General features: G+C 44.8%; 1 protein-coding gene across 1 annotated transcript in view; it reads left to right on the forward strand.

Annotated features, from left to right (window-relative positions):
• The first annotated feature begins 11,490 nt into the window (after window positions 1-11,490).
• CLMP (CXADR like membrane protein) overlaps window positions 11,491-17,870 on the forward strand; it is a 43,182-nt gene continuing 36,802 nt past the window's right edge. The window contains 2 exon segments of the mRNA XM_051812266.1: window positions 11,491-11,846; window positions 11,849-11,893. Coding sequence (XP_051668226.1) covers window positions 11,744-11,846; window positions 11,849-11,893 — 148 coding nt within the window. The 5' untranslated portion in view covers window positions 11,491-11,743.

The raw sequence follows: 17,870 nt of genomic DNA on the forward strand, positions 1-17,870 counted from the left end.
TCAGACATCCAGTCATCCCACTGGAGCGGGGTCAGGGCAGATCTGCTGCCAAATTATTCTGATCAACTGAGGGCTGCAGAGCTGTCAGTCTGGAGCTTTAAATGAACATCCACCTTCAAGACAGAGCATCAGGCAACAGGACAAGAAACAACTCACTTGACCTTGAGAGAGAGAGAGAGAGAGAGGACTATTTTTTAGCCTCTGATCCTCCAAGATGAGGACTATTTGCTGCTCCAGCCCTGCATCCTCCATCTCAACACTTCAGCTCCAGCAAAGCCTTCACTTAAAAGTAACTCAGTAAAATACCCAACAGGGAAAGGACCTGCACAGGCAGAGGGGATACCATGACATTCATTGTTGTTTGCACAGGGAAAAGTTGTCTCAGCACAGAACCACGTTTCCCAGCAGATGTTAACGAGCACAGCAGCTTTTCTGCCACTTTTCTCTGCCCACCCAGCCCAGCAGAGGAGCTGTGGGTGGAACCCGGAGTAACACTCCTGCTCCAGCTCTCCCTCCCTTCTGAAACTCAGAGGATCAATAACTCCAGTTATGCAGGCAAGTGATCAAAATCCACCTGCTGAAGAGGAGGTGGTGGTGCAGGAAAAGTTAATCACAGAAATACTGAGGTTGGAAAAGACCTCTGGGATCATCAAGTCCAAACTTTGGCCAAACACCACCTTGTCAAGTCGAGCAGGGCAATGAGTGCCATGTCCAGTCATTGCTTCCACACCCAAAGTCAGAACTGCCAACTAACTACATGGAATAGTAAAAGTGGTGCCAAAACCAAATGGAAATATCCTTTATTCTCTGAAAGGCCAAGTTCACTTCCATTTAAACCCCATGCTCATGTCAGGCAAAGGCCAGAACACAGCCTGGTCCATCTGTCAGCAAACCCAGAAATCCATAGTCATATTAATGATATAGTAATATTGGTGACTAAGTGTCCCCCTTTTCCCAGAAAATGAACTTTTTAGTGAATTATCTCCCTGTTTTTCTTCTCTCTATGAAGAAGGGATACAGCATCAGAGAAAAGCTACATCTGCACACTGTCCAACACCAGAACTTGCTTCCTCTGGGTGACAGACCACCCAGCATCCCCTGGCAGAGACAGCAGGGCACAAGTTCCTACAATTTATCTTCCCAAGGGCTTTTTTTTTTTTTTCCCTGTCTCCCAGACATGTTATTTTGTCTTCAGCTCCAAACAGACACACAGTGTACTTAGGAAAGATATTTACATTTTGAAAGCATTTCCATTAACTGGCTTTACTTCCCCCCCACCCCTTGCTTTTTGAAGGTCACTCATAAATTATTCAGAGCCACATACTGAAGGAACATGCAAAGCTCAACTTCTTACATACTCTGGAGTTAAAGGACCAATTTCCATCAATAGAGAATCACAGATGTGGCAACCTGTGGGCTGTTACATCCAGCATGTAAATCTATTTAAGCACAGCAGTGATGCAGCACCAAGCACAAAAACATACAAGGTGCTTCAAGGAGTTCAGTAATGCAGAGAATACTTAATCCTGGAACACAAGCAGAGGTTGATAACCCATCTGATCTCTATATAGATATATAGAACCATAACTAAGCACACAGTGACTCATTTCAAAGCCCAGAACTGTTTATTCTTTCTGAAGTTCCACAAGAGCCCTGGCATGGGGTTCCACATAAAACATTGAGCCATCCACTTGTGTGAAACAGCACCAAGTCAGGAATAGACTACTTTGGGTTTATCTTCTTCTCCTATTTTCCCTTGATTGAGTAAAAATAGTTTACTTTTTGCAGTCAAACATATAGTTCCTAAGGTATTGTACAGATTAATCCCCTAAATAAAACTGGTTATTAAGCAGTTTCCTCCAAGTAATCAATACACAGGAGCTCTCCTACCTCGAGCCAGACAGACTCTACATTGGATATCTCAGGCTTATATACCTAAACTATATCTAAATTACCCCTTAAGCCAAAGGTTTAAAGTTTGGATTTACTCTGTTCCTCTAGGAAAGCACTGGGGGGAGTGGCAGAGGGAAGAGCTCTCCCTCCCAGTGGGAATTCCCACCCTCCTCCACAGTGGCTGTGTGAAAGCTGCCCTTGAGCCTGACCTGCTTTGAGCACCAGTTAAAACAGAGGTTCCCCCAGCACTGGGTGTCTCCCATTCACAGTCCAAACCAAGCTTCAAACCCTTCAAATCACAGCAGCCTGGGAGGATGAATCCCCCCCAGGAACTGGTTAAAACGTGTCGTCCTCATCACACGCCTCAAGTCCTAAAAGGCTTCATCTCATCCACGTCATACTTTGCAGGGCTGATTAATTCCACGAAATTTATTGCCATGACAAAAGACACAGCTCTGTCATGTGTCTGTGAGGAGCAGGAAATGAGTCACCTAAATTCGGGATCTACTTTCCTGCAGCATCTGTTCCTCATCCGATGGCAGAGGGCTGGAGAGCATGATACTGAGCATCAGCTTACACCCAGGATACACACCCTGGAACCCAACAGACACAAGAAAGTGCAGCTGGGAACCCAGGAGGGGTTAGCCAAAGGACCTGACTGCTGAGCAGTTCTCTCCACGTGCACTTTAAATGACAAGAGAAGGAAAATCCTGCTCCCGGTCCAGTGTTTCTGGCAAAGGCACAGTGTTGAGTGACTGCACCAGCCAGAGAACCTCTGCAGCTGCCTGGCAGTGTATAACTGAGATTTCTCCCCCATACTGAACCATTTCCATTTCTACCTTTGACCTCCCTGTCCTTTCCCCTCCCCTCCACCTTTTTAAAAATATTTTGTATTTTAAGTCCGCCGCAAAAAAAAAGATTCGCAGTTTGGAGCTTTCCCAGGTTGGAGCCTTCAAGTCCCTGTCAGCAGAAGCCTCTGAGTTAAAAGAAAGAAATCTGCAAAAATCTGACACCTGCCACTTTCCATTGAGCTTTGGGTGGAAAATGTCCCTGGCCTCTTCCATTTTTAATGTCAGGCTCAGCCTGGCGGAAGAGATTACCTCCAGGTAAAGTCATTCAGAACAGGAGCTGAGTGTGCCAGGGCCCTCCCCATCCCCTGCTCCACCACAGCCCTGGGTGCTCAGCATCACTTCTGCAGTGATATCCCTCTTCCAGTGTGTTTGGGAGCCCAAAGATATCCTGATGGGATTCCCCTCTGCAATTCCCTCCCAGGAACCACCAGCTCCTTTCAGAGCTCATTTCAGACATGTGGGCACCTCCAGCTCCACAGGTATTTAACAGCCCCCCAAATTAGTCATCAAGGGGGGAATCTCAGCTGGGAAAAGCCAGTTTTGTTCCAAAACCTGTAGGATTATACATTTTAGCTCCTCCCAGCCTAGGATAGCTGGGTATATATATGCAGTATCCTGTACATATACCAAGGGAACAGCCTCCTCCTCTGCCATAAATCAGCACTTCTGTGCTCCAAACAGGAAAGAAACAATAATATAAATAGTTATGAGAGTTTGCTTGGGCCAGAAAATTGTTTGGTATGTTCCACATTTGTATGGAGGCTTTAGGTTTAAATACATTTGGATTAGAAGTGAATCCCATTGAAACACTTGGATTCCCTCCCAGGTTCCCTCTCAGAGATTAAGATCTCTAAGCCAGCAGAGGAGGCACTGCCTGGAAAACCTTCCAGACCAGAATACCACTCCAGAAGGGGACCTCAGGATCAACAAGGTGGGACCACCAACCTACAGTTCTTACAAGAAAAGCAAACAATTCCAAATGAAAATAAAGCTGCCTCAGAGGTGATGCATTTCTGACCAGGACTCAAGCCTGCAGGCTGCCTAAATCCTAACAGACAATGAGCAGATCACCTGAACAGGGAAATCTGGAAGGGGAAAGGAATTCCTGAAGGAAAATTAGTAACAGAAGAGCTGAAAAATGGTTTCCCTCTACGAGGAAAGGTTGTGACGTGATGAGAGCAAGATTTCACTAGATAGGGTTCATATCTTAATTAGTACCACACTAATTACTTTGAAAAACAAAATAATCTTTAACCTTCTGAAAAAACAGGATTTAAGTTCTGCCATGGTGACCATCCCTGACAGTGCATGGAGAACCCACCAGCTGGCTCTGCTTCCTTCCCTACATACAATTTTTGGGGAACCTGCATCCCTCACGTCCCTCCAGGAGCTCTCCAGCCCGGGGTCAGGGCATTCAGGCCCAGAGGTGCCCATGGACAGGGTTTAGGGAAGGTTTCCACAGCTGCTCATCCCCCTCCCAGCTTAATGGATTCCTTTAGCTCAACACAAAGTACCTTTTTTTTCTTTTTTAATCAAGTCCTCAGAAATTTGCTTCAAGTGCCATTTTGAGCTGAATATTATAACTTGAATGTTCCAAAATAGAAGGAAATAAAAGCAAAAGGGATGTCATTTCCCCCTCACTAATGTCATGAGATACTGATGCTCTTTATTTATTGATGGAGTGCTCTCACTCCAGTCTAGCAATCTCAACATCTTCATGAATATTTCTATGCACAGGGGAAGGAGATCCTTCTGCTTCTTTCCTTACTGCTGGGACCAGGAAAATTGGTTTTCCTTAGACCTGCCTGGGCTGCTCTAACTTGGCTATCAAGAAACAGGAACAAACTCATCTTGTCCGTGTGCTCTCCTAAAACTAAAACTTGTAACGACCAGAAATCCAGTTTCAAACAGCCAGGAATACCCTGGAGAAAGATTATTCATTTAATAACATGATTAATTCACAGCATGGTGGCCAGGCTTTTCCAAATCCTCAAACCCACCTCCCAGGAATGGTCACAGGAGGTGGAAGGAAGCAGAAGAACAGAACAGTAACTCTTGAGGGAGATCTTATCAGACCACATGAACAAGGAAAGATGGAATAAAATCCCTTCAAAACATGATGGAGAGAGTCCAGCACACCAGCCTATTCAGAATATTCCAACAGGAACCAGGCTAGAATTTCATCCAGTCCCCTCCTGAAACAAAAGCAGAGCTGGAAGGGGAACTTTTAAGAACATTTACCCACATTAGAATCACAGGTTCCCGTGTCCCTTGAGTGCACTCAGGATTTCCCTCCACTTCTCAAGTGTCCTTTGGGTTTAAGTGGCTTTGATTGGTGCCACTGGGACTGTCAGAAAAGCTTTAGGAACTGAGCAGGAAGCCTTTCCAAGGGTTTTTTTTATCCATCCAAAGTCGGTGTCACAGCCCCAGTGACCACTCTGGCACTTTAATGGGAGCTGAAAGAGCAGGTCTTGGAACCTTCACTCCTTGCACTTCACATTAAATTAGTTATATACATTAAATGATTATCTTAGATGGCATTATTTAAACATAACCTCAGAGGACACTTGCCTGGAGCAAAGCTGCAGCAGAGGAGCTGAGCCACTGTGTAGCTCATCTATAAATGAGTGTACAACAACATGTTTGCTCGTGCAGGTGTGGCCAGGCAAGTCCAGAAGCTCCAACAATTTTTGGAGCATATGGACACACAGGGAACAAATCCAAACCCCTTAAAACCACACTGAGAAATCAGTATTTTACAATGATACAGCAGGTTTTGAACAGGCAGTCAGCACGTGGCTGCCTGCCTTAAAAATCAACACTATCAGCTTCACCCAAAAATCTCAGGGATTTCATGAAATCCTAAGAGAAGGAGAAAGTAAATCCTAGCTTGCAATAATTAAATTCAAGAGTTACATATAGGATTAAGCAGCAAGAGAGGAGTAATGCTACATAGAGCATTAAGGTGCCAGAGAGAAGAACAGAAGTGAAGACAGGAGGGATGTGGAAATCCTGCAGTGACCATTTCCACCTGGAAATGAGCTCCTGGATCCTCCTCTCCCCTTTGCTAAGGCTGAATAAATGAGAAGGACAAGAGAACCAGCGTGGCAGCAACTTCACTGAGCGTTCATTAAACATTCAGGAACATATTTATAACAAAACACATAAATTCCTTTCCCTTGATTTATTTTTTTCCCCAAGGGACTTCTTTTTGAAATCAGCATTTCTTATAAAAAAAGATAAAAATCTCTTCTACTATTGAGGGGTTTTGCTAACCCAGGTGTGCTACATTCTGGTAACCAAAGCAAATAATTTGCTTTTCTATGGGCAGCTGGCAAAGCTTTGTCCTACAAAGTGCATCCTGTGATAGGAGTGGGCAGGAATATAAACTCCAGTCTGGTTGTTTATTAGAAGAGAGTTTAGAAGTCCTTGGACAGCAGTTACCTGAAAGCAACTCAGAGGCACACCATGGTTTGCTATTCTAGAGCACATCGTTAGGAATTTGTGCACAAGCAACACTAATATTTACGTTTAAAGTACCAAAATATTTGTTTAAGCAGGAGCAGAATAGAAAACTGAAACACGATGTTTACCTTTCACCTCGGACATTTCATTTCAAAAGGCTTTGGGGGTAAAAAAAGAAAAACTCCTTAAGTTTTTCTGCAGGTCAGACTCTACTAAACTTTGAGGGTTTTTTTTAAGAAAGAAGTTTGTATAGAGACAGTGCTCAGGATGAGCCTTTTTCCCTCTGCTGCACTTGAGGGCACAGATATTTCAATATAAAAATGAGCTGCGAGGAGTTTTAAAATAGATTTTATGCTCATAGTTGCTGTGTTAACAATGACTGTGCTGTGCAAAAGGAATAGAGAAGAAAAACTGAGGAAGAAAAAGTGCTGAGTTTCACAAAACAGGTCAGTGACAGGGCCAGCAGCAAGGCTTGAGGGCATCTCCAACTCCCACATGCCAAGTTACTAAGCCACTCCTAAATTATTAAGCCATTCCTAACTCAGAGGAACAACTACATGCCAGGAAAAGTAATTTTAAAAGTTCAATTTACATTTGACATTAAGATATTCAATTAATTCAATACTGAGCTATATTTAATAATTTACATTCAGCATTATTCCTGCATTAAGAGCCTCAAAAGCCTCAAAGCTTCTCTAAAATAAATCCACACCAAGACAAGAAGCACCACCAGAGCCAAACTATGGATGTTCAGAGGTAACAGACACTTAAAATAAAAACCCCCACAAACACCCAAGCCTTCTCAAGCTCAGGTTTAGGCACAGTAATTCCTAAGCAAACTCACTCAATCCTCCTCCAGCATATTTCTGTATTTTTTTGTATTTTAACTTGTGATAAAATTAACTTCATGTGCTCAAAATAAAAGTGCATAAAAACCATCCTTGTTTTCAAATAAAGTTATTCTGAAGCATTAAAAACCCCAAGGTTTTTGCTTACCTTACAGGAAAAGCAGCAAACAGCCATTTCCCCAGCCATAATTTTCACATAAATACTTCTTTCTTTACTTAAGCTCTTCTTCACAGCCAGTTTATTCAGCTTTTCCTGCCACATTTTCAATCATTATCATTAAAATCACATTACCATTAAAGAAATAAAATTAAAAAAAAATTAAAACCTTTAAAACTACATGCCATTAGTTTTTTTTCTTGCTGTTTTCTACCATGACTTTGCCACCTAAAAAACCAGCCATCCTTCTGCCCTGCTTTTTAAGTTGTGTTCTGACCCTCCCTCTTTAATCCCAGGTACTGCCCACCTGTGTCCCCGTGATTTCTCTTATTCTTCCCACCTGGGGGACACAGAAAAGCTCCATTTGCCAATTTTCCAATCTCACAGCTGGGAAATCAAAGCCTGGAGTTTCATTGGCAGGTTTTTCTGAGGGAACAGGATAAAACTCAGCATTTGGGGCCCTTTGGCTCCTGATTTTGTGTTTTTGCTGTTAGCAGAGCCCTGAATTCTGAAGGTAAAGAGACATTACTGTTTGGTTATAATGTCTTTGTGCATTTTTTATGATTGTTGATGTTTTTTTTCTCAGGAGTTTTCTGTTAGAGATTTATTTAAAAACAAAGGCCTTGTATTGTAAAAATATTTAAACTTTTTTATAGTAATGGAAACTAAACCTTATAGGTTTTGACCTGGTTTGCCTTCTGGTATAAAATCAATAATATATTGTAAGTAGCTTGGGCTCAGATCTTTGTTTTTGTAGCATCAGCATAAAGTTGGTGGATTAAAAATTCTGTTGCTGTGTGTGAGGAACTGTTTATATTTAATGTCCTGAGTCGAGTTACAGGCTCACATATTAAATAAAACTATAGAAAAAGGCAGCAGCAAGGGGGCTTTCCCATAAAACAAATAAAGACAAATGCTGGAGTAAAGAGCTGCGTGGACTGAAGTTTTAAGGAGCTTTTTAGTTGTTGGTTTCCCCCTCAAATACATTTACTGACACTACAAGTGCTGAGCCTCTCTGAAGTGAGATTTTTTTAGTGATACTAAATGACTAATAGTGCTTTTATGATCAATTATTGAAGCCTCCTTGAGAAATGAGAGCTCCTTAAACAACAACTGCTTTACCAGGCAGCGTCTGGGTCCCAATACAGAACAAAGCAGCCTTTCCTCCAGTGGCTTATGGTGGAAAGAAATCCATGGGAAGGGTTTGATTTTCTACCCTGACACTCTTTATTGCATGTTTTTTTGTTGAGAGACTGGTTTATTTGTGTTGTTTGTTTTTCCCCCTTGTATTTTTGTGCCTCTCTCTCGGTTATAAATCCAAAAACAGAACAGCAAGTGGTTTTGCTCGAGAGATTCCCAATTCAAAGTGTTCCTTGAGCCCTCCTGAGGAATGAACTGTGGGTTTTCTACTTATTATATCAATAATCTGCTTAAATCACTTAAACTGTGTGAGATAAGTTTATGTAGGGAGTCCTGGAGAACAGGATTAATAAAGAGCCAGCACAAGGCTGTGTTTCTGCTGGGTCATAACAATTCTGGAACAAAATAGAGCTTCTGGATGTGTTTTGGGTGGTGGGGAGTGGGTTTGCAGCATTGGGGGGGCAGCTCCAACTCCAGGAGAAAGAGGGAGGTGAAAGGAATAACCTGATACATAAAAAAACCAGTATAAAGTAGTTAAAGGGTCCCCCTGTGTGCTTCTACCAGTTGAGGTAAAAGAACAAGCCACTTGGTGCTGGGCAGGATCTTGGGATGTCGGGTTTATTAATATTTAATTTTTAAAAGAGTGTGTTTTCTGGAAGGATTTATCATCCAAATGTCTTATAGTGGGACAGTACCAGGGAAGACACCACAAAAGTGGTTGCTCTGTGGCCCGTGAGGGTCTCTACAGGTGTTTGAATACAGGAGTTGTAGTTTGAACCTGCTCCAGACTTAAAGCTTGGGGTCTGCCAGGACTAGTGCAGGAACCCTGAAAAACTCAGTTTATAGAGGGTTTTTATTGAATGTTTTTCTTTGATGTTGATCATCTGAAGCCTCAGTTGCTCTTTCAGTGCTCTCCCTGCTGGGAAGTGCACGATGCACCTCCCATGCTTGGGCACTCAAAGTGTTCCCAAACTCACCTGGAAGAATTTACCCCTTCTGGAAAAATGCTGTGCTGTGGAGAGGAGCTATTGCCCCAAACACACCAGCAAAGGCCTGGAGAGGATGTGCTGGGGTGTCCCTGTTTTCCTGCCTGGGAACTGTCACCCAAACCAGGGAGGTGCCCCTGCCACACCCAAACACCCAAGGGAGAACCCCCTGTGCCCCCCCCAGCTCTGAGGAGCTTCCTGAAGGGGCTGGAGGTGAAGTGAGGGCTGTGGAATGACTTGTCTGAGATGATGGAGAGGAGATTTTTGCATGCACAGCCTCCTCTTGCATCCTCCACATCCCCCCTCCTCCTCCCCGAGCATCCCAGCTCCTGGAATTCCCACAGAGGGTGACAACTGGAGGGTGACAACCCTTCTCCCTCTCCTGGTTCCTGATGTATTGATGCTATTAAAGCTGAGCAGGGTGCTGGGAATTTTGCAGCAGGGCTTGGGACATCTTCTGTCAGGCTCCTAATGCAGGGAGACAGGCTCGGTGCCATGGGCTCCTGGAGGGATCCAAGGATCTCCATCAATCCATGTCCTGCACTGGGAATCCACGGGCTCTGCAGACCCTCCCCCAGCTGGGAAACCAGCAGCAGGTTTGCCCAAGAGTGTGGGGGAAAAGTTCTGAGGGAATCTGCTCTTAAGTTATGGATTAGTGGAGCTGCTCTGTGGGAACTGTTCCATTCCCTAATAATGACTGATCCTGTATCACCCATCCATGTTGGGTGAAAAAAATCTCACTTCAGAGAGGCTCAGCACTCATAGTGTCAGTAAATGTATTTGAGGGGGAAACCAACAACTAAAAAGCTCCTTAAATTTGCTGCTTAACAACTGAACATGAACAGGGATTTAGTTGGGTGAACAACTAAAGAGCTCCTTGAATTTGCTGCTTAAAACATTGTGTTTTAAGAGGGAACAGCTGTTCTGGAGAGGAGGAGCCAAATGCTGCTCTTGTTCCCATCTGAGCCTGGGAGGGGCAAATAAAACTTTAATGCAACTGGATGCAGAAGGGTGATTTTTATCCACGTTATTGTCTTTGGTATCAGTTGGAATCTGAGGTTTGATCTTTGTGCAGTGTTTGTTGTCTTTCTGTAAGTGCTTGCAAAGCTCTGTCATGAACAGGTAAGGTGCTAAATTCCTATGCAGCTTCCAAGTGTTGTGCCCCTCATTAAGGACTTCATAAAAATTGCTGTATTTTGTAAAAAAGCAGAATATTCTGAGTTGGAGGGGACCACAAAGATCATTGAGTCCAATTCCTGGCTCTGCACAGGGTTTATTTTCATCCCTGGAGAGAGAAAAAACATCAATCCTTGATTTTGTGCTGAAGTCTGTAGGAATTATGTGTAGGTGGGGTTACACAGAGGGGGAGAGAGAGCTTGAAACTGGAGTCTGATGTCCCAAAGCAGAGTCTGGCAGCTCTTTCTCTTAGGATTTAGAAACACTCTCATAACTGCTCCTAAAGGGAAGAATTTTTGTCCTGTATTCCAGAGCTTCCCTTTGGCACCACGATGGGTAAAGATGTTTGATTTGCCACCCCTTGTGTATGATGGAAAGGAATATCTGAGGTGATTTTTAAAACTTGCCCCCCTTTGTGACTGCACTGAGGTGAAGCTGAAGATGGGCTGTAAAAGTCTCTCAGGCTGCCTAAAAAATGCCCTTTGGGAATGAGTTATAAGTTGCACCCACTAAATGTAGACAACCAATTTGTGCTTGATTTGGCTTTTCGCTCATCAGTGTAAAATTAAATCCCTTTTTAGGAATGTTTTTTCCTTCTCTCCTAGAAACTCCAAAAGAAAACCACAGAGCAAGTATTTCCAGCAAGACTAAAACCTTTAATCCTGCAATTTATTATCTAGGAAAGAGAACAAAGCTGATGTATCTGTGTGTTTATGATCCGAGGAGCGTGTGTGATTCTTCCAAGAGTGTCTTTCTAACCCTTGAGTGACGAATCTGATTTTTTTTTTTTGATTTTTTTTTTTTTCCCAGGCTGGATTTTTACTGCCTCCAAACTTAACTGTTTTAACACTTCAAAAAATAAAAACCAAACATACATTTTGCTGCTGGAAACGAGCTGCACCTCACCCACATGACTGGTCTTGGCTATTAATCCCAGCTGATGGCAGGGAGGGGCTCTGGGGGGGAGGCAGCCATGTGGTGAACATTGAGCACAGTGTTTTTTTCCTCCTGCCTTCTCTCCTCTCCACACGAGCCAAACTGTTCTGTGCCGCCGTGGATGTGAAGTCCCTGCACTGCCTCTGCCTCTTCTCCTCCCCAAACTCCCCGGGCCTCAATCAGCAGCTGCAGAGCCCTGAAAGCTCTGCCTGGCTCCGGGTGGAATATGGACAAGGAGATGGAGAGCAGGAGGGAAGAAGGAGTGAAGTTGGTTATTTTTCTGGCACATGGATGCAATTACACTCAGTGCATTCCAGAGGCGTTCCTTTGAATCCTGTGCAGGTCTGCCTGCTGTTCCTGGGAGAAAGGAAGGAAGAAAAAGGGAGGAAAAGTCCCTCTTGCCTGGAGACGGAATGTCTGCACTTCCAATCCTCTTCCTAGGTAGGTTTTGTTTAGTTTTTTTGATCAAACTTCCAAGGGTCTCCTCTGTATGAGTGAAATTCGTTTCTGGTGAGCTGGAGAGAGGGGTTTGTGAGGCAAAAACTTTCGTGGAAAACTGTAATTTCAGCAGTGTTCGGGTTCTGGTGCTTTCCTCGTCGCTTTATTAGCAGGTTGATCACCAGAGGTCTCTTAATATCCGGATTAATTTTAAAATTGCTGGTTAAATGGACTCATTTGGGAATGTGTGCCTCTTGTTTTTGCTTTTCAGTGATAAACTGATGAGGGGCTTGAGCCTCTCTGGCAGAAAAAGGTGAACAAAATGTCTTTGTTTCAGGCGTAGTGTCAAATTTGTGTAACTGTTTTGATTTGCTTGGGCACTCAGCTTTCAGTTGTTTGTTGGTTTTTTTTGATTTTTTTTTAAATAAAAAGGGGTTATTGTTTCCAATGGATGGTTAAGATTAGAAACAGATGTGTTGAAGTGCAAGAGGGAGGAGTTGGGGGAGAAAAAGGATGGGAGAAGGGACACGAAGGGGAAAGGGAAGGGAAGAGAGAGGGCTGCTGAAAGAAGGGAAAGGAAAGAGGTGGTGGCTGATTGAGTAGGAGAGGAGTGGAAAATGGAACAGGAGACCTTAGAGGAGAGGGAAGGCAGAAGAGCTGCCTGTTCAAGCTGCAGCCTGTGGAGAGAGAAGAGTTTGCAGAGCCGAGGTCTGGGAGGGGGTTTGTGCCCCGGTCTGGCTCGGGAGCAGCCTGGGGTTGTGCCCCTCTGGGATGTGAGGACTGAGCCCCTGTCTCTGCTCCCCACACCCTGCCGACAGCCCCTCAGCTCCCACCTCCCCTCTGCCCGGGCAAAGACCGGGAATTCCGCGTCTTCCCGGGCACCTGGATACAGGTGTGGAGAAGTGGGCTGGTCCTTGGTTCCCTGGGAGGAGCTGAGCCCCGTAGGATGCTGCATTTCTGTGGCTGGGCACGGGCAGAACAGGGGTTTTGAGCAGCCAGAATGAAATGTTTCAGGGATAGCCCAGTTTCTTCAGTCTCAGGTGTGGAATGTGGACCAGAGAGATTTTAATTTTTTTTTTTTTAGCTATCTGAAACACAATAAAATTTGTAGAGCTGCTGAATAAACTGGAAAAAAGCTGTTTGCTCTAGAGATTGCTGTCAGCAAAGGTTTTGTCTGTAGGAATGGGATGGGTCTTGGATGTGCTGGAGAACCTTCAGGCAGCAGTTTGTCCCCCCTGCACATCTACTTTGGCCAGTTGTGTGTCCCTGGGGTGGGCAAGGCATTTAAAGAGCACCCCAGGAGGTGAGACAGCAAGTTTAGGGACAGCTGAGCTTCTGCCAGAGGTGTCTGGGCTGCTCAGGAAAGTGGATCTGTGGAAATCAGGGAGGCAGAAGGGCAGGTTGCTGATGGAGAACTGCAGTCTCTGATCCTGTTCAGCTGCTGAATATTCCCATATGTTGAATGCTTGGAGCAAAAGGAATAAACTGCTGCCACAGAAAAGGTGTGGGTTTGGCTGTGATGTAATGACAACTTACCTTTGCTGCTTTTATTTATGAAACACGATGGGCTTTATCATTTTATCTAAATGGGCTTTATCATTTTATCTTTGCCATCTGAGCATCTGCCCCACAGCAGGAACACAGGGGTGCAGAACAAAAGGCCTCACCTGAGTCAGGTTTCTCAGCCTCTCTGTGGGAGTTGTCCAAGCACTGGATGCAGCAAAACCTGGAATATTCTGTTTCCTGGTCATTGAATTGCCCTTTTCTTTCCTCTGCTTTACCTGCCTCCTCAACAGGTGACTTGGTCTTTGTGCTCTCTGTGCAGCTTCATTCCCCAACATCAGAAGTATGCTCCAGGGAAAAGGAGGGAAGCACAGTGGTTCCCTGTTCCCAAATCACCTCGAGTACAAGGAGGCTGGGGAAACTCATTTCCTGGCTAGAGAAAGTCTGTCAGCACCAAAAAACCAAAGTCACCATTGGCCCTTCTCTAGCTTTTTAACTGGCCCTTCTCTACCTTTTTAACTGCAGAAAATTCGTAAAAGTGAAAGGTTAGAGCAGAAGAGAAGTTTTTAGAGGAGCCTTGAAAGGAGGGTTGCCTGGTTTGGGGTTTCATTATTAAACATACCAAGAGCATGGCTAATATATACAGTCCTTTACACTGTTTACCTCTCTGGGGCACGTGTGGGGAGACAGGAAACAGGAGGCAATTTGTTTGAAGGAGACTTTTAAAACAAGACAAGATTAAAGACTCTTCTAAGTGTTGATAAGATGCTCACTTTGCCAGTAAAGGCTGGGGGACTGAGGCAGCAGGGGAAGGTGGTGCATGTTGTTCTGTGTGTTACCTGTGTGTGACATCTGATTCTCATCCCGGGTCAAAATTGTTCCAGACACCACTGCAAATCAAAATTGATTTGATTTTGAACATCAAAATGGAAATTTCTGAGGGAAATATCTGTGGTTCTTCGCTTCTGAGTGGAAAAACTTCATAATAGAAGGTTGTGTAAAAAACAAAAAGTAACAAATGCTTTCATTTGAAAGTTTTAGTGAATTGCTTTAAATTTTCAGTGGTGGGAAATCTGCTCTGCTTTCTTTCACCCCCTTCAATTCCATCATGAATATTTTTAATGAGCCTTCCACTCAAGTAAAAAGCCGATTTTTGTAATCAAAGATGGGTGATGGTTTTGATGATGGTTTTGACACTGGGTTTGTGCTTTCCCTTCACTTGCTGGCTGGTGTGTGTGCTCTGCCCTCCAGAAACCCATGGATTTAGGATTCAGAGCAGCAGATGTGCCAAACTAAATCAGTCCTCCAGCTTTCTGGTGTCCTGCTGTTGGCAGGGAACCTTCACAGTGGTGTTGAGGGTCCCTCACCCCAGTGCATGTGAGGGTTGCCTGACCCAGATGTGCTGAACTGGGGGGGGTTAGACTGGTCTTCTCCTGCACTGTGCCCTGTCACATCTCCCTGGGATTCTTCTCCCTAAATCCTTGCTGTCCTGTGCCCCAGCAAAGCCAAGAAACGCTGCAATGTTGGGGATTTTTAACAAAAACCCCACATTCCTGCTCTCAGTGAGGTCCCTGGGACCAAACCCATCACCCAGTTTTTTCTGGTGTCCTGCTGTTGGCAGTGAGCCCTCACACTGGTGTTAAGGGTTGGCTGAGCCAGATGTGCTGAACTGGGGGGGTTATCCTGGTGTTACTGGGGTGGGAGCAGCTGGAAGAGCAGGAATCCCTGGTGTGCACTTGGAGCTTCACTTGACCCTGTGAGCCCCGAGGTCGGGGAGTGTCTGACAGAGCCCCCACACTCAGATTGTCTCACTGCACTGGGAGAAAGGTCAATGTGCAGATCCCTCCCAGTGCCTGCTGGAGTGAGGAATCGGCTCTGACAGCCCAGGTATCCACCAGACCTGGAGCTGGAGGATCTGCTCGGATCCGGGAGCGGCTCGGCAGGTCAGCCCGGGGCTGTGCTCTGCTGGAGGAGTCTGCTTTCTCTCCTCTTCCAGGAGACAGTGTGCCCTGTCACATCTCCCTGGGATCCCTCTCCCTAAATCCTTGCTGTCCTGTGCCCCAGAAAGCCAAGAAATGCTGCAATGTTGGGGGTTTTTTACAAAAACCCCCACACTCCTGCTCTCAGTGAGGTCCCTCGAACCAAACCCATCACCCAGTTTTCTGGTGTCCTGCTGTTGGCAGTGAACCCTCACACTGGTGTTAAGGGTTGGCTGAGCCACGTGTGCTGAACTGGGGGGGTTATCCTGGTGTTACTGGGGTGGGAGCAGCTGGAAGAGTAGGAATCCCTGGTGTGCACTTGGAGCTTCACTTGGCCCTGTGAGCCCCGAGGTCGGGGAGTGTCTGACAGAGCCCCCACACTCAGATTGTCTCACTGCACTGGGAGAAAGGTCAATGTGCAGATCCCTCCCAGAGCCTGCTGGAGTGAGGAATTGGCTCTGACAACCCAGGTATCCACCAGACCTGGAGCTGGAGGATCTGCTCGGATCCGGGAGCGGCTCGGCAGGTCAGCCCGGGGCTGTGCTCTGCTGCAGGAGTCTGCTTTCTCTCCTCTTCTAGGAAACAGTGTGCCCTGTCACATCCTCCTGAGATCCCTCTCCCTGAATCCTTGCTGTCCTGTGCCCCAGCAAAGCCAAGAAACACTGCAATATTGAGCTTTTCTAAAAAAAAAACCCCGAACCACTCGTGCTCTCAGTGAGGGGAATTTTCTCTGTCCGGAAGTAGTAACAGACAGACAGTTTTCAGGTTGCTTAAAACAAAGCTTTATGGATCTTTATTTCTGCTGATTTGCCAGGTATTTTCAAAATTTCTCAGTGCTAACTAATATATAATAGAGTGTATATATAGAATAGTATATAATATTCTTGCTACTTTCTAGTTTTCTCTGGCCCCTTCTCTGGCCTTTGACTATTTGTTTTATGGTGTACTTAAAAGCTTGGTGGGGCAAGGGATTTGTCCCATTTATCAGCAGTAAGAGCATTTAATACACTTGCTGTTTTCTAATTTTCCCTGGCTCCTTCTCCTGCCTTTCACCTTGTTTCCTGGTGTACTTAAAAGCTTGGTGGGACAAGGGTTTTGCCCTGTGTTTTTACAGCACTTTGCCAAAACAAAACCTTGGCTCAGGAGTGGAGCACAAAACCAAAATATTCGTGCTGTGAAAAGGGTTTTGTTGTTTGGGTTTTTTTGGAATTTGTGTCGTTGGGTTCTGAAGGAATGCAGGTAACTTCCTGTTGTATTTAGCTCAAAAAGCTTTTCACAAGGGCAGCATCATGTAAGTTTATGGTGAAAGTTTATGATATAAAATCCAAAAAACCAGTCAACAAAACACCAACTTTATTCAAGATTCAACCTGTTACAATAGTGTGAATTTAATTCTAAGACAGGACAAAATTGAGTTGCTCCCTGGCACAATATCAGGGTTAGCACTCCTTGTGAGACACTCAAATTCTTCTAAAGCCAGGGGTGGTTTGCATCAAATATTTTCTGTCAAGACACTCAATGAAAAATGCTCTGTTTTGCTCCAGTGGTGCTTTGTTTTATATGGAATAGTTTGGATTTTTAACGTTGGAAAAAGTTTATTTTGGGGGTTATTTTTATCCTTTCTGCTTTTTTCCATTTTACCCCGTGGAAGAAGAAGAGGAGGGGAGGAAAAAAAAAAAGGTAACCTGCCAGAGTGAGGAAAAGCAGGATGCCAAAATGGAGCTGGAATTGGGAAGACGAATTTATTTTATGGGAAATAGTTCAGGGGAGGGCAACTTTTCTGAACTTCCCCCGGAAAACAAGTGGTGTTCTGCCTCGTGGGTCTGTTTTGGGGGGTGCTCTGGGCCACTTCAGGAGGACACTTTGTACAAGAGCAGCTCGAGCTTCCCAGGAATGCCACTGCACAGCTGGCTCAGGGATATCCCGGTGCTTTATCCTCGGGATCACAACAACAAAAAACCCCCTTGTTTTCATCAAGGTGACCCCGGGGCTTTGCAGGGAACTGAGCAGGTTTGCAGTGTGGGATTGGGGTGGAAAAGGAATGTGAACAGCCACTCTGAGAGTCTTGAGTGTGTTTGGAACATCTTCTGTGTCCGAGTCTTTGCTGCACTGGGCTGAGTGATTGCGAGTGTGTAAAGGAGCAATAAAACAGGCTGCTGAAAGCTGCTTTTTGTGCCTTTTCCCCCCAGCTTTAGTCAAACTATACCTTTTATTTCTATCTCCTTCTACTTCAGCGTTTGTATTTTGTGTGATGTATTTATTTAACACAGCTTGGCTGAGGTGCACACACAATATTGTGAATATCTTGTGCACTGATGTGTTAAGAGGAGGCTGCTCTGGATGCAGAGGGAAGTTGGTGGTGTCCTGTTGAAAAGATGAATGGGGCTCTCCTTTTTTTTCTTTTTTTTTTTTTTTTTCCTTCCCCCCCCCCCAAAGCTGTTTCTTCATCTGTTTTTAGAAGTGGTTGGTTTGCAGAAGCAGCCCAGCAAAAAGTCAGG

This window comes from Manacus candei, unplaced genomic scaffold (genome assembly GCF_025592945.1).
Source record: "Manacus candei isolate 608988 ecotype Guabito, Panama unplaced genomic scaffold, ASM2559294v1 h1tg000086l, whole genome shotgun sequence".
NCBI classification, from domain to species: domain Eukaryota; kingdom Metazoa; phylum Chordata; class Aves; order Passeriformes; family Pipridae; genus Manacus; species Manacus candei.